Raw genomic sequence first — 16,175 nt, forward strand, 5'->3', positions numbered from 1 at the left:
TTCTTCTTTGTGAGCTTATGATACATATATATCTCTGTACATGTGCAGGCTGTATACGTATACATATGCGCACACGTGTACAACATATATTTTTTTTTTTTTTTGAATCATGGCAGGTGATCTTTAGAGGCGGGACTGAGTATGGATCATTTGAACGAGGCAACTCAGGGGAAAGAACATTCAGAAATGTCTAACAATGTAAGCGATCCGAAGGGTCCACCAGCCAAAATTGCGCGCTTGGAACAGAATGGGAGCCCATTAGGAAGAGGAAGACTTGGAAGTACAGGAACTAAAATGCAAGGAGTGCCTTTAAAACACTCTGGACACCTGATGAAAACTAATATTAGAAAAGGTAACACTTTTGATAATTCTGCATTGGAGAAATATGGATGATAATATTTTTTGGGGAAAGCATACTTTTGCAGACTCTACTTCATTTATATTTCAGGATTAAATCTCCATTCTAAAATACTATATATTCCCAACTCTGATATAAATCACATTTGGGAAATGTAAGCTTCATGCTTGGGTGGAGCATCTTGCTTTACAGGGTGGAGTCTGATTTTTGTTAAGGTAAAGGCTAGCTGCCCTGATTAAAGCAAATTCCTACATTGAAATAGAAGTAATGTAATGCATTAATTCTTTGAGTAGGTGTTGGGCTAGGAAACGCAAAAATATCTAAGAGTAAATACCGAACCCCCAAAACAAATTTTGCCTTCCCTCTTAATGATGGTCCAAGCTTGGAAGGGCAGCAGTATTTCCATAACAGTTGCAAGTTGGTTTAAAGGAGGGAGTGTAAATCTTTAGGTATCACATTGGAAAAGTCATTTATGATGTCAATCTTTGCAGTTTATTTTCTTAAGTACAATTCATTATTGAACAATGAACAACTTGGGTGTCATATTTTTCAGTGGCTGGTTTGCTGTAATTAGACATTTACACAAGGAAAAGGCACATTTAGAATCATTGATGTTTATATATGGATGGCTTTTGTTTGCACTGAAAATACTTTTAATGGACGATTATCTATAAATTTTGCTTCTCAAAATGTGTAAGTCTTTTTGACCATGTCCTGCAGGCTTGCTAATTTAAATCAAAATACGCTGCAAGTAATTTGGCATTTGTTTTAAAACAGCCTCTACTTTCCTTAGTATAATCGGTGTATGTTTATAGTCCAGATTTTTCTTGCATTTGCTAAGCAAAGTGCAAAATGCAACCAAGACTATTAAATGCACAAAGTTAGAAGGCAGTGGAATTTCATTGTGTCTGATGCATAACATTTATCGTACAATCATTTATTTTTTCCTTGGTTTGGTGAAAACAAAGAATATATTGATCCTGAAATGAACAGACACAGCAGTCCGTATTGTTAGATCTTTATCTATTAAAAATGGAAAAACAGCACTTCAGCAAATTCTTTGGCCTCTGCTCATGATTACCCTATTTATTGATTGTTTGCCAAGAATGTATGCATCTTAAGAAAGCCAGGGTAAGAGCATTAAAAATATAATTTATTATGGCTTTTCAAGCAGAGTGCATTAACATTGTACAGTGAAGCAGTGGGGCTATATAAAAAGGACTTTCTGACGCCTGCAAACATATAAGTTCCATAAATTCCTAAATAGGAGATTTCAGCTGTCTCTGGTATTATGTGATATTTGCACAGCAAACTTTAATGCCAGGACAGTTTTAGACAAGGATTCTACAGACTTCACTGCTCCTTATGGCAGACGTGCTGTTTACACAGACTCGTAAACCTTCAGCAAAAGCTCTAACACTGCCTTCAGGTTTAAATCATTCTGTATTTTTAGCAGCAAGCACTGACCAATGCTCTCCCCTTTAATACTAGAAGGTTATGAAGTTGCTGCACTTGGAAGTCTTGCCAAGTACTAGCAGGAGTGATCAGCCAGCTGAGATTGTGCTCTCCTGTATAACATTTTTCACATTAACAGAAGGACACTAGTGACAGTTTGCTAAAAGATTTAGTGGCTTGATTTGTAGTCAGATGATACCTGTGTCGCACTACCAGGATCCACCTCTGATAATCTACGCTGTACATCACAATTTGGCCAGAAGGTTCTCCCGTGTTGTTTAAAGTACCACATTTTCCAGAATGCTGCAACTCAAGAGACTGTGTCCCTGGCAAAAAGTGTGCTGATATGCAGCTAAGTACCTGTGCGTTGCTAGTTTTGTGTCTGATCATGGCTTAATTTGTAGGAACTGATAAGGGGAAAAACAAATAAGCTTTAGCTGTTTTTGAGTGTATCTGCACTGTTTGTTAAAATGAAGCTTTGTTTACACTTCATCTTCGGGTATTAACTGTGAAACTACTTAAGAATTTTGAACCCTTACTCTGAGTCAGATGGTAGTAGGTCAAACATCAATTGTGAGAGCCTGGAAGGGGGGGGGGGGGGAACACCCGCACCACCTTTTTGCAGATGAAGCGTGTGTGTGCTTTAGAAAGCTCTCCACAGCTTAATTAAAACCAATGAAGAAATCGCCAATTTGCATGTACTGTTTTTGCTTTGGTCTTCTCTCCCTTCCTGACCAGGCTCACTTAGGTTTTGAAAAAACAGGACAAAAAAAAAAAAAAGCTCCTTCCTGCACTACATAAATATTGGCAAGCTTTTAGTCTTGTCTTTCATGCTGAGCCTATTGGGCAAACTGGAGTGAGTTTGTGAGCTTTTCCAAGCAAGCCTGAAGGGGTTTGTTTGCCAGGGATTGACTCTCTGGTGAACAGATGTAGTTTAAATATACGTGCTTAAGAGGTATCTTTTTTTATCGTGATTTTTCGCTATACATTAGAGCACAAGTCAACAGTCTCGGTCTTAAAGCATTTATCTGTTGTCAAGAGTAAATCTTCTTTTCAGACTACAGCACGTCTGGTGCACCTTAGCAGGTTAGGAGGTTTCCGTAAGTCCAGAGGGCAGTGGTTATAGAGGCATTAACATTGTAGGACTAATTGGAGTTCCTGGGTGCCCTGTTAAAATAACCCTTGTCATCATTTATGCTAAAGATGATACCCCTCTGGCAGGCTGCCATAAGACAGTTCTGTACATCTGCTTTTAACCCTTTTGCTTTCCATCATTAAGAGATCCTAACCTGTGCTGCTGGAGCCAGTGAGACAGGACCGGGGCCTAAAACGGCGGGTCCGAGGTCATCGTGTCATCGGTGTCCGGCTGGGAGGCTGGGAGGGGTTTTCACAAGGTCTAGGAATCTGATTGCTGGGAGAGACTTTGTCCCCAAAACAACTCAAGTCATTTGTTACTTCTCTGTCTGTTGTCAAAAGGGAGGGGAAAAAAATGAAAACAACAACAAAAAAAAAAAAGGCAAAAGGAAAGGAAAAAGGTTATTTGCTTAATATTCTGTGCAACATAGGGAAGGGTTTGTCGTGTGATGCTACAAAACTGGAAATTAGTAATTACTTTCAGGCATATCAAAATAGCAGTGGATACCAGAAAGTGGAATGTAAAGGGCAGGAGGCAACAACAGCAGCAGCAACAACAACAACAAAAAAAGCGTGAACTGCAGGTACGCTTCTTAAAATGGCATTGAAATCATGATTTGATTCTTAAAGATGCGAGTGAAAGTAGTGCTCAAGTGCACTCAGTGAATGAAGCACGAATTAGTGTTAACTTTTGCCTTGTTTCCTTGTGTACTCTTTTCAGAGTGAATGTATGACACACAAGGTGATTTGTTGTTGATGTTGAAGGCAATTAAATATTTTTGGCAGGGCTAAGAAAGTTTTAATGTTAACGCACAAAATTATGTAGCTGGTACTAAAATGGCTTACAGTGAAGACATCTGCAGTATGTATTTAGGTTCTCATGCTGCCTGCTACTCACAACAAATCAGGCAGGACAGAGAGAATCAACTTCTCTTCAGTCAACCTTGTTATTTCTATAGAAGGTAATTCTTTAAATCTCTATCTGATCAAGCGAGATAAATTGGCATTTCTGCTTTTCAGAGATGTATGTTTTGTAGAACTTTCTGTTTTTTAGGGAGGGTGAGGGGAAAGGACTCGGGGAATATGTTTATCAAATATTTGTGATGATTCTTGATGCTTCCTGTGCCTGTTCGTACAGGTTTTATTTACATAATGCTGTATAGACCCACCTACTCTACTATAACTCAAGTTTAATACGTTAAATTTAATTTTTTTTTATAGGAAGTATGCTTCCAGTTTTCTGTGTAGTGGAACATTATGAAAATGCCATTGAATATGATTCAAAGGAGGAGCATGCAGAATTTGTGTTGGTGAGGAAGGATATGCTTTTCAACCAACTGATTGAAATGGCATTGCTATCACTTGGATATTCTCACAGCTCTGCTGCCCAAGCAAAAGGTAAATAAGATTATGAAATTGTACGATGAATTATGTTTTTTGTGCGGTCTTGGGGGAGGGGCAGGATTTCCTTCAGGAATGTGATGCAGGTTTTACTACTTAAACTTCTTGCAGATTCTATCTCTGATTTCTTTTTTCCTTAATGTATTTTGTTTAGTTAGTACATGTTTTGTTCATGGGGAATGTGGAGGTAAATTCTTTTTCTTTGGTTGGGTGTTTTTTTTGGTGGGGTTTTTTTTGTGTTTTTGTTTAAAGAAAAAAAAAGACTTTGACTGAATCATTAGTATGCTTATTGACCTTAATAATCTGCTCCACTGAGGATCCACAAGGAAGTGTAAAGCATATTTGAGCAGATGGACTGTTGAGAGTCAACTTGCATTTATGACTGAATATCTAGCTCTGTTTCTTGTATTTTGTTCCTGATGATTTTATAGACTGCAAAGTTGTGGGGTTTTTATGTACACAGTCCTTACATTGCAAAATCCTTTCTAATTTATTAAGAGGGATGCTAACTATTATATCATGTCCTGTTGAATTCATGGGAACTTAGGAAAATACACTTATATACATATTAAAAAAAATCTCTACTGTAGTGCATTTGTATAATTTCATAATATAGATAACACATATCCTTGGCAGTGTGTGGGTGGGGGTTTTGGGTGGTGGTGGTCTTTTGTTTTGCCGGATTTAAGAGGCTAGAAACAAAGGTGGTGATCTTGTTAAAGTCAGAGATTTCTTTTGCCCCTAGGAATTAACAGGTAAATTACTTTTTTCAATTTTTCCTGTCTTTCTTGCCCACTCCCCCTCCCGTCAAAAAACAAAAATCCCACAGGGCTTATCCAGGTTGGGAAGTGGAATCCAGTTCCACTCTCCTATGTGACAGATGCCCCTGATGCTACAGTAGCAGACATGCTGCAAGATGTGTATCATGTGGTCACACTGAAAATCCAGTTACACAGGTAAGCTGCATACCAGTTCTGGGACGTGAACTGTTACTTGTCTGCTCTTACTGTTAATATTGCTTGTATTTAATTCCCACTGTGCTGTCTGCTCAAAGCACAAAGGCTTATCTAAATTCCTTTTTAGTTACTCTAATTCTTCTTTAACTTACAGTATACTATTGCAGAAAACTTTTATAGCTCTGATACATAGATTTTCTTTGGATATCTCATTAAAACTATATTGCATTTTAGTCAATTAAATGATGCATTACAAGAAGGCATTTTACATAAAGTTTACTTAAGAGAAAAATATTTTTGCATATCATGAACAGTACCATCTGTGTGCATTTTGTAAAAGAATGACTTGCTCACACTTATTGTTGCCATCTAGGTTCTTAAATTTCATGGTAACAAAAAAGAAAAAAATGGTTAATATATTAATGCTTTTCATGATCAGTCGTGAGAAAGCATTACACCTTAAATTGTTTTACCAAGCGCATCAGAGCAGGAAGGTAGAAGTAACATGAAAAAATAGTCGCCACATGCAGCTGATGTATAATTCATGCATCAATACAGCAGATGTGTTGTATAAAGTAATTAACTAATCGGAACAATCAGGAGACCGAGAGCAATCTCCAGATGCATCTGCTTGATGCGCAAAATGAAATCTGTCTGTCTTAAAGGAATGTTCTGCAGCAGGATGCAATCTTGTAATAATCCCTTTTCTAATCTGTGTTTCAAATAGTTGCCCTAAACTAGAAGACTTGCCTCCTGAACAATGGTCTCACACAACAGTAAGAAATGCTCTGAAGGACTTACTGAAGGATATGAACCAGAGTTCATTGGCCAAGGAATGTCCCCTTTCACAGGTACTTAGCATAACATGTAATAAATAATAAAGCACTATAGGCAACGCTGATGTGAGATTTGAGATTTCTACAGACTGTAGCAAGTAGTACCCGTGGAGTGAATCTGCCAAAAATGCAAATTCATTTGACCACTTTGTGATCTTTATAAATATGCCTGATTCATTTTGAACGTAGTCTTACAATGTTTCCCATGGGGAGTCGTGAAAGGTTGTTTACACCACACTAAAATTGTCTCACAGCAAACTGGATTTTAACTGGTTTTTGTCTTCAGTCTTTGAACTGCTTTGATGCAACTACTTTTTTCAAGCACATGTGTTCAAGATGTTAAAAGGCTCTTTACTTACTGCTGTCAAAAGTACTATTGAGTCTGAATGCTTGTTAGATAACCTACAGTAGTTTTAAATGCTAATTCATAAAATGAGACAGTCTTCGGCATGCTATATGAGCAGGGAATAAAGAATAAAGCTCTTTGGATGATGTGCTGTTGTTGCAAACAACCAAAGGAAAATCAGTCATTTATTAGTTCTAATCAAAATATACCTAAACAAAAATGAAACATCAATTTATGCATTGCTAAAAATTGAACTGATGCTTTCCTCGAGTCCTAGTTTTATTGTTCTTTTTTGCCGTTCTTTTTGTCATTCTTTTGTGAAATAACTGTGAAGGTGCAACTTGTTTTTTCTATGCAGTACTGTGTCCAGTGATGGCTGTGGTGGGAACATCATATTTATTTTTACCTTTTAAATTTTAAAATGCGTTTTGTTGTGGTGCAGTGGAGACAAATCCAGTATACAAATAAATTATGCTAGTTGCAGGGAGGGGGAAAAGGAAATTAAGGAAGTCATGGGATTTTTATGGGAATTTTATTTTGTTTGCTCAGAATATTGGAGTCTTTGTCTCTGAAAGACTTCAGTTAATCTATAGAGGACTACTCTCTTTGTCTTTCCAGTGGATATATTAGCAGGTTGTTTTCCCATCACTTTTTTTTCCCCTTATGGTTAGACTGTTTTCAGTGATGTGGCTCCAATATAGGAAGTTTTGAAGTGGAAATAATCAAAATTATCTTCACTGGTTGCAAACCATTCCAGTAATAGGTCTGCAAAGTTATCTTGTACATACCTACTATAAAAGCATGTGAGGTTTTGCACTGCTGGCTTATGGAGGCTGCAGGTAATTTGGGATTTTTCTCCGTTTTAATCTAATAGTGCTGTGTTTTAATTGATACTGATAGAAAGCAAGTAAATTCTATCGAGATGGGATATTTAATTTCTATTTGGACATTTTTTTTCATGTAGCAGCTTCTGTATATATGTAGGTGATGCAGTGGTAAAGCAGAAAAAAGTTTTTAAAAGGAATACTTCACTAGAGACAGTATTATGGTACCGGAGACAATTCAATAATTACACTCTTTTAAAAAGTTGATTTTTAAACTATACTGCATCTTTATATAATAATTTTAATGGACAGAAAGCATCTTGCCTAATCACAGCTCTTGAAGTTAGCACTTGAGATGACCAAAACCCCAGATTACAGAACTCTCATTTGGGGCTGTTTATTTACTGTTTTGCACTTTGTTATTTGTAAAACTATATATTTAAAGCTGTGAGCTTCTTTCTGTTGTTAAAAGCATGCTTATTACTTTTGTCACCTCTGTCTCCACTGGCACTGCAGTAGTTGGGTTGCAAGAATGTAAATAGCTTCTGCTTTTCTTCTTTCTTTAAAGACCAAATCACATTAAGCTTAAAATACATTTATTTATTCTTAACTTTTAGAAGAACAAGCTGTTACAGCGGTTGATCGAGAGCCCATCAGTCTAAATCTTTCCATTTCCCTCCGGGAGCTTGAGGGAGGACGTGTTGATCTGACTGTGTCCTTTTCACATGACTAAACTGATCTGCATGCTTCCCGTATTTGCCTAAATAACTCATCGTATATTTCTCCTATGGAAGGGACACCGATTTAAGAGTGTCTGCGTTCTATTAAATGTATTAAAGTTTGTGAATTGCCCCGCAGTGGCGTGCTGCAGTGACAGAGGTGAGAAGTAAGGGCAAGGCAGAGGTCAGGAGGCAATGCTTCCTTTGAAGGTCCATCAAAATGCCAGCATGGGAGAGTCTTCTGAGAGAGAGAAGTGGTGTCTCCTGTTATGTACTTCATGGGCATAGGTAATGCCATGTGAAGTGCTTCATCACGAATGCAAACTAATGCAATGACACCGTACCATAACTTATTAACACTGTTATGGATATCATTTATTAACCACATGATGAGATGACTCAAATTGAGAATGAGAGTAGTTATCGTTTTCTGTCACTGTCGTTAGCGGTACTCTATTTGGTGTAGATATGGAAGGATTTGTTACAAAGTATTCAAGTTGCTGTGCTCAATGCATGGCATCTCTGAAGCCCCGTCTAAGCACAGAAAACTGAGAATCATCATCCTTAAAATTTACTGTATTTTCATAATTAGTCTTGCATTTTGTGTATTAAAAAATTACTCAGGTTTATTCAGAATACTGACATTCTATGTACTGCAAAAAAACCCCAAGCAAACTATTTTTTGTAGTGCAGATATATTTAATAGCTTGAAAATATGTGAGCAAACAAACTTTGAGATCCAGTTTGTCTTTACTATAGAGTCTGGAAAACTTAACAGCATCATCTACCGAAGGTTTTTTTTTTTTTTTTTGGTCATAGTTTTTTTTACCATTTGCTTTCTTGTCGAACTAAAACCTTGGAAGTGTACAGGATTAAACTCTTCATGCCTTCCCTTGCTAAAGCACCACTGTGAATCTTGCTTTCATTAGGAGAGTTGAATACATAGTCTCTTTTGAAGCTACTGTAATTGTCTTGCTCCGTGACTTCTGTGGCCACCCCTGAAGGCCAGGTTTATTGCTCAGTGTATGAGCCTGCATCACAGGGAATCCCTGTCAACATGACTTGGAGTGCTCGGCACAGACTGGATCAAATACATGGCTCTGAATTGCCATGGAATTGCAGGCATCTGTCTAGAGGTTTAGTCTCACATTTTTGCTAACAAGCAGGCAAGGTAAAAGGACGCTGCAAACTTTGTATGGACAAGCCAAGCCTGTTCTGAATTATGCGCTGCAGTATGTATTTTCATTCTTTACCTTGGGTTTGCAGATTTTATTGCTAGAGACTAGCAGCATACGCAGATGCCAGGTGAAAGACTTTTTGCATTTGATTCGCATGACTCGCTTAATTTCTGCTTCCTCTCCAGACCTCTTTTGATGGGGAAGGCAACTTGGAATTTAATCTGAGGCTCAATTTTGGGCAATCTTGTGCATTCCATTAAATTGGTGCATCTTGCGAGTGGCCTAGATCTCATTTCCCTCCTGTTTTGGCTCTTCAGTCTCCAAAGGGTTGTGAAGAAATTGTTCTACCATCAATGCTTATTTCCAACCCCTTGCACGGAAGCTCTACTCTACTCCAGTCTGTTGGGAGCTGCTCTAAAGTGATCAGGCAGGCAGGCTGGCCTGTTGCATTTATTTGTGTAATGTTAGTTCTTTCATGCCTCTACTTGACCTTAGTCCTAGCATTTTCATACTTCACTTCCATAGTTGTGTTCTGTTTTCTTTTTTAGCACAGAAGTCTCTTATTACTTCCACAGTTGAAATAACTGAAATACTACTGACAGTGTTTATGCTGATATGAATAGTTTTTGTTTTGTTTTGTCCCTATTGTATTATTCTCTCTCTGTATATATATAAATATAGTTAGATAAGTTGTTATGAGGGAGAGGAGAGCAGCATGGGCTATTGGCCTGAGAAAAGGCTGGAAATTCTTTTGATAATTCTGGAGCAAACTCACTGTGTGCTTTTGAACATTTAGATGTACCCCTTATCTTGAGTTCCTGTAACCTTTTCCTTGAAAGGAAGATAAGAAGTCACCTACGAAACGAAGAGATCGTACAGATTAATTAGTATCTGGGCGCTGCTTTGAAAATATGGCAGTGATCAAATGACATTGACTCTTCTACTAGTATTATCTCACCTGATTTTTATTTTTTTTCTACAAAAAGATTCTCTGAACGATTGTCATTAGTGTTCACAAACAGGCACTTTATCAAAACACTGCAAAAGCACTTCTGAAGCAAGGGATCCTTTTGCTTCTCTCCTAGTATCCTGGAATGCGAAGGTGGTTTTTTGCTGTGGTTTTTTTTTCTTGTTGTTTGTGGAATTTAGGGTTTTTTTTCCTTTGGTCATCCTTTGAAACTGCTTGTGTCTAGCCTGACTGTCAGGGCAACCAATAGTCAGTGCGTTACAGATGAGAAATTCCAGGCCTTGATGTATAGTAGAATCTCAAATCTCATGATTTATTATTTTTTAAAATATTTTGTAGGGGACATGCAAGATTTCTGTGAAATATATCCAAAGGATGCGATACTTGCACAGTCATTTACAGATATCGCATTACTGTTTTAATTTTTTTGAAGATATTTGTGTGCACCCCCACCCCCCCATGTCTTTAATGTCTTTTACATAATTTCGCTCTTGATGATGAGGGAATGGTGTTTTCTCAGTTAGAGGGATATACGCTTGCATTCCATGAGATGTATGCACGCACAGAAACAAGCGCTGGTATGATACCGAAGTCTGAATAGTTTTGCACTTGTGATAAATATAGCCATCCTGACTGCATTTTGATCAAACTTCTGTGCCGTAGTGAATAATTGCCTGTGTCTGACATGGGCATGCTATAGATCATATACTTCCCTTTTTCTTCAGATAACCTGCCCTGAGTTTGCGTGCTGTTTTATGCAGATGTTGTGCAGACTTTATGTGATCTGGCAGAGACACCAGACAGAAAGCCTGCTCAGAACATCAGTGTTTCTCAGTTCACCTGATCCGAAGGCACCTGGCCGTCATAGCAAATAAGCAGTGCAACAGAAATCCGCACGCGCCTCCTCGCTGCTCTTCTGACCCACCCACCCCCCTTCGAAACCCAAACAAAAAAAGTTGCATTTGCTAAAATTAAAATTTCCAGACCTATAAATAACCAAGGAATGAGCTATTAAGAGTTGCCAAAATACATGCTTTTTATGAGCCATTTTTAACCGATGATTTACAAAAATGAAAGGTGTTTTTTGCCCTCCCCTTTCAACCTTACCTGCCCAGACCTGAGATCAAGTCCCTTGGATTTCTTTGTTCCTTGTCATTCTCTTCTCTCCTCTTCTCCTCCTCCCCTCCCCCAATAATTAATAACCTAAGCAAGGAATGCAGCTCCTTTTCTACTTTAGAAGTTACTGTACCTCAGATTTTAAAGTTGTCATTAATTATTTCAAGGAAGTAAATCCTTGAGGGCCTGGGCTCAGGTTTTGGCAGGTAGGGCCTTTCAACCCACCCCTCAGTTGCTTGAGAGGATTCACTCTGATGTCTCTTCAAGCTGACGTGTATCTGGATTTGTAAAACATTTTTAATTGACTATTAAAATTTGTGCCTATGTTTTTTAGCCATCCAGATAGAATGGGCAGTACTGAGCCTATTGTTGATGGGACAGGGAAGATGAAATACGTGTGTTGGTAGAGTGGTGTGAGGACATTGGCAGGATACTCGGCCTTTCAATCACTTGATCTTTTGATCATTGATTTATGTTCCTTAGATGACCTAAACTCTCTGTGTTAAAGCTCTATCTGTCTGTCTGCAGCTGTTTTATCTGAGCAGTGCCCTGTTAAAAGAGAAAAAACATAGCTATTTTCTTCTGCCTCTTCATTAGAATTAACTATAATGAGGGTGCCCCACTTATGGGGCCTGGACTTGCTGTGGGGAGAAGGGGAATATACCTTGTTTCTCAAATAAATGCAGTTTCTGACTTCAGAGGACTCTGCAGCATCAGTGTGTTCCGTAGTATCCGCGCTGCATGAGGCCTTGTTTCTGCTTCTGAAAAAGTGAGGAGTCCAATAGAGGGGTTGTGCTAGTAGTGTTTTTTGTTGGGGTTTTTTTTTTTTTTTCTTTTACACTCCTGAAGTCAGCTGTATGAGGATGTAAGTAGCTGTCTTCTGCCAGGCTGTCCTGTGAACAAAGTACAAAATTCATGTGTTTCTAAGAGAGTAACATTTTTGGAACTGTGCTCCCCACTTTGTGTGCTAACCACTTGGGGTTATCTCAGCAATTTTGAGAACTGTGTCATGTGAATGATTATCTGCATCATATGGACTTCGAGTTTTAGGGAAGTGATGGAACAAAAAAGGAACAGGGCACATTATCTTCTGATACATTTTGCTTCTGAAATGTGCACGTGTTGTAGAACTGAGCCCTACTCGACTCAGTGGTCCTGAGAATGTTCTATAGAATAACTTGCTTTTTAAATATTTGTGATGATGTTCTGCTTTATATATATATATATATATAAAAACCTATGCGCTGCTTTTTTTTATTTTTACGTTCAGTGGGTTAAGAAACAGTCAAGTAATGCACTGCTACAGAAATCTGTATTCATTCATTCATGTTTCTTGCATACTTCTTAACGCAATCATGGCCAAGTGCAAACACTGATTTTTTTTTTTTTTATTTTTTTTTCCCCATAACTTTATTAGAGGGTTAACAAGCCACTCCTCCAGTGTCCTTTAAAGCAAGATTGCGAATAAGTCTCTTTTTTATTTTTTTTTCTTTCCCCTTCTTATTGGCAAATTGTTGGCTGTAGAGTACTGCACAAGTATAAACAACATGAGAGATCCTTTAACATAACATGAGAGAGCCTTTAGTCGCTTTGCTCCCTAGCTTTGGATCTCATTGCCAATTGAAGTAAGGAAAGCTCTGGCTGTTGGGACTTTTAAATCTAGACTTAAAAGTTATTTGTTCTGTTTAGCATTTTTAAAATGATTCTATTAGGAATTGTATGTGCTTCAGTTTTAATTTTAACTCATAATGATTGTAAAGCACCCTGGGATGCTTGCACGAAGGGCGCTACAGAAACCCAAGATTGTATTGTACTGTGTTGTAATGTATTGTATTATTACATGGTGCTGGAGTTGGACCACGGACAATTCATAGAGAAAGCATTTGAATACTTAGCTAAAGATAAGGAGTGCGTGTGTGTGGGGGTACTGTCTCTTCTTGCTGCTTTTTCCCCTTTTCTGTCAGTTATTTTATTAAACTAAATTAACATGGCAGTTATTCCCTACGAAATGCCAGCATAATTTACTGCTGCAAAGGGGCTCAAAATGTAAACCAGATGATAAACTAAAAATAAAAAAGTCCACATTAAGATTTAATTGCACTTCCCTTTCTATATTACGTTCTTATGTAAAATACATTACAAAACAGTACTTTCTTTATCACTTCCTTCACTTTTAACTGAATTTCATTAACAATAAAGAAATATATTGTCTCTGTTTCAGTAATGTCACTTGACAGTTAATCCCTTAACTTGATGTACATGTCTTTAAGATATTTTTTTTTTCTTTTATAAAGAACATGATAGCACTGACTGGAGCCAAGTATTGCACAATCATGTGATTTGCAAGTTTCCCAGCTCACAGCTTTGCCAGTGCAGGTCAATTCACACCTGCCACACTTATGCCATTCTGGTCCTCATGTTGCTTTTCCTCAGTGATTGTCAGAGGTAGAGAGACTTGTGCGTGCGGCTCCTTCCTTCCCCCCTCCCTCCTCACTCCAAATGTGTGGTAAACCTTGTGCATTGGAAGTGTCTGCTCAGGAATTAAATGGAGTTTAATTTCTGTCCATTAGGAAGCTGCTATCCACATCGCCAATTAAGCCTTCTATTTAAAGGGCGAGGAGATATGTATGTCTACATCTTAATCACTGCTGCGACTGGTTTGCAGAGACCTTCCCTGACTGGTTCATTTATTGCTAGCGGTGGTGGGAGGCACGGAGATCAGCATGGTTATAAAACCTACCAAAAGCTGAGCAAATGCTGTAGGTGCAGTAGCGTCACTGTCAGCAGACTTAAAGCTGAGGTACGCCTGTGTTAGGGGATGCAAGGGTGTAGGCTTGAAGATGTGTTGGGAGAAAATTACTTGAATTGGTAATAATTTTTTACCTGACGGGAATGAAAGCAAAGCAGGACCCACTTATTGAGAGGCAATGCTAAGAGAGCAGCAACCCTCGCCTTGTCAGACCAGACTCATTGCGTGTCTTCACTCTAATCATAACTTAGGAGATGTGTTTTTTAAACAGGCTCTGAGCAAAACTCTCAGAGCTTGTTCCCTCCCCAATGCTTTTTTTTTTCCCCTTCTTTTTTAATTAACAATTAGATTCTTCCTTTTTATTTCCAAGAAACATGGTAAGAGAACCTAACGTGAGGGTGAGCTTTGTCTGTCTTTCCTCGGACACTTCTTTAAGAACAGTACAAATACTATCAGATTCCCCTGGTGCCTTGCAGCAGCGATCAGAGGACAGGTTTTTCAGGACAGCAGCAACCTCAGACCTGCCTTACTGCAAGCCGTGGAACAAACTGCTCAAAAGGGAAAGTTCTGTTCCCCAGGGGTGGGAACAGATGAAAGGTTCTCCTCATGTACACCGGTCTCTTAATTATTTTTATTTTTGAAGTACTAAGACTTCCTACACTGAGAGTTGCAGTTCTTTTGTAAGCTTGTGCCAGAAGAGGGGGAAAACTGCACTAAAGCATAACCTGTGCCTGACTGTGCCACCTTTCCAAAGGATTTGATACTTTTTAGTGAACTCATGGAGAAGGGTGGGTTTCATAATGATGAAAAACTGAAGCACACGCGAAGGGCCTAAGTGTCAATGGCCTTTCTAGAGTTGAGGAAGGGATTTCAGTTCCCTAAGTTTATGTAGTGTGTTTGTATTTGAATCAGTATATCTAGACTTTTTCAGCATTGTGGGGGGTTGTATGTATACACACACACACATATATATATACTTGCCAGCTAGTATGTCCCCAAGCTCTTAAAGCTCTGTTCCTTATTCTGAACTTTTTGTAAGAAGGAGCTTTGTGTACTAGACCTGATCGAGCTACATTTTTTAGATTTATTATATTTCAATATAAGGGGTAACTAAGAAAAAAAATTAATAAATAGACCCTGAAAGTGCCTGTGCGTATTCCTCATGAAAAGCTAGCAGGAATATTTCTGTTCTGTGATAATTTCATAGAGACTTGCATCTTTTTATGAATTCTTCAGAGCATCTATACTTTTGACAAACTCTTGTCAGTGAAAGGCAGCAACACAGAGGTGAAACTAGTATCTTGGCTAACATAGCTGCTTAAAATGTCACTTTCATAAGATTTTACTTAGCAGAAGTTAAGAATCCATAGCAAATTTCATAGTGTAACTCATTTTTCTCCTGACAAATTTTTACGTTTTTCTCGGGACAGAATGTAGTTTGTTTGTGTGCTTTTAGCAGCATAAATATCCTCACAGCATTTGGGTCTATGTGGTTAAGAATAATCAGATGTACAGGTGGCTCATAAAGAGGCACATGGCCTGGAACAATAAATCTGACACTTAACCATTTAAACAAAGGATAGGCAAGGGTTGTTACATTTGGCACTAGAGGGGTATTTAAGCAAGCAATCAGAGGCCTGAGAGATGTACTGTCTAGGAGCAGAAATCAATGAAGTTCAAACTAAAAACTAGTCATACATGAAAAAATAAAATAAAATAAAAAAGGTACCTATCTAGTGAAAGAGGTTACCATGGGATGTGGTGAAAGATCCAGCACAAGAAATCTTCAGATCAATATCAGATGTTTGCTCTATCTCAGCCACAGGTAACTTGGCCAAATTTAGAAATTCCTAGATAAGCTTCTAGGGTCTCTTTTATATAGAGTCCAAACAGATGCTCAAAATGGTCCCATTTGGCTTTAAAAATCTGCAAAAACTTGTGTAGAAAAAGGAAAAGAGATCAAAAAAAAGGCTTATCCTGAACGCCAAAAGAAATTCTGCAAGACAACTGTTAGTGCTACTGAGTCTGATGACTTCTTGTCTGGACATTGTGCCTTAGGGCTCAACTTGATGCCAGACATCTGATGCTTTGCCTAGCAGAACAGTGGAATCCGAGAAGAGACATGCTGAAAATCAT

At 38.2% G+C, this 16,175-nt stretch overlaps 1 protein-coding gene across 5 annotated transcripts in view; it reads left to right on the forward strand.

Moving 5' to 3' along the window:
* Positions 1-16,175, forward strand: part of SATB1 (SATB homeobox 1) — a 94,014-nt gene that overhangs the window by 21,983 nt on the left and 55,856 nt on the right. For 4 of the 5 annotated variants that reach the window (XM_037385469.1, XM_037385466.1, XM_037385467.1 and 1 more), the window contains 4 exons: positions 117-352; positions 4,169-4,345; positions 5,178-5,304; positions 6,032-6,155. In XM_037385469.1, coding sequence (XP_037241366.1) covers positions 142-352; positions 4,169-4,345; positions 5,178-5,304; positions 6,032-6,155 — 639 coding nt within the window. In that variant the 5' untranslated portion in view covers positions 117-141. Of the gene's footprint in view, positions 1-116; positions 353-3,386; positions 3,532-4,168; positions 4,346-5,177; positions 5,305-6,031; positions 6,156-16,175 lie in introns of those variants that run through there. The other variant, XM_037385471.1, reaches the window with a different exon arrangement.

The sequence above is a fragment of the Falco rusticolus genome, chromosome 4 (assembly GCF_015220075.1).
Source record: "Falco rusticolus isolate bFalRus1 chromosome 4, bFalRus1.pri, whole genome shotgun sequence".
NCBI lineage: Eukaryota > Metazoa > Chordata > Aves > Falconiformes > Falconidae > Falco > Falco rusticolus.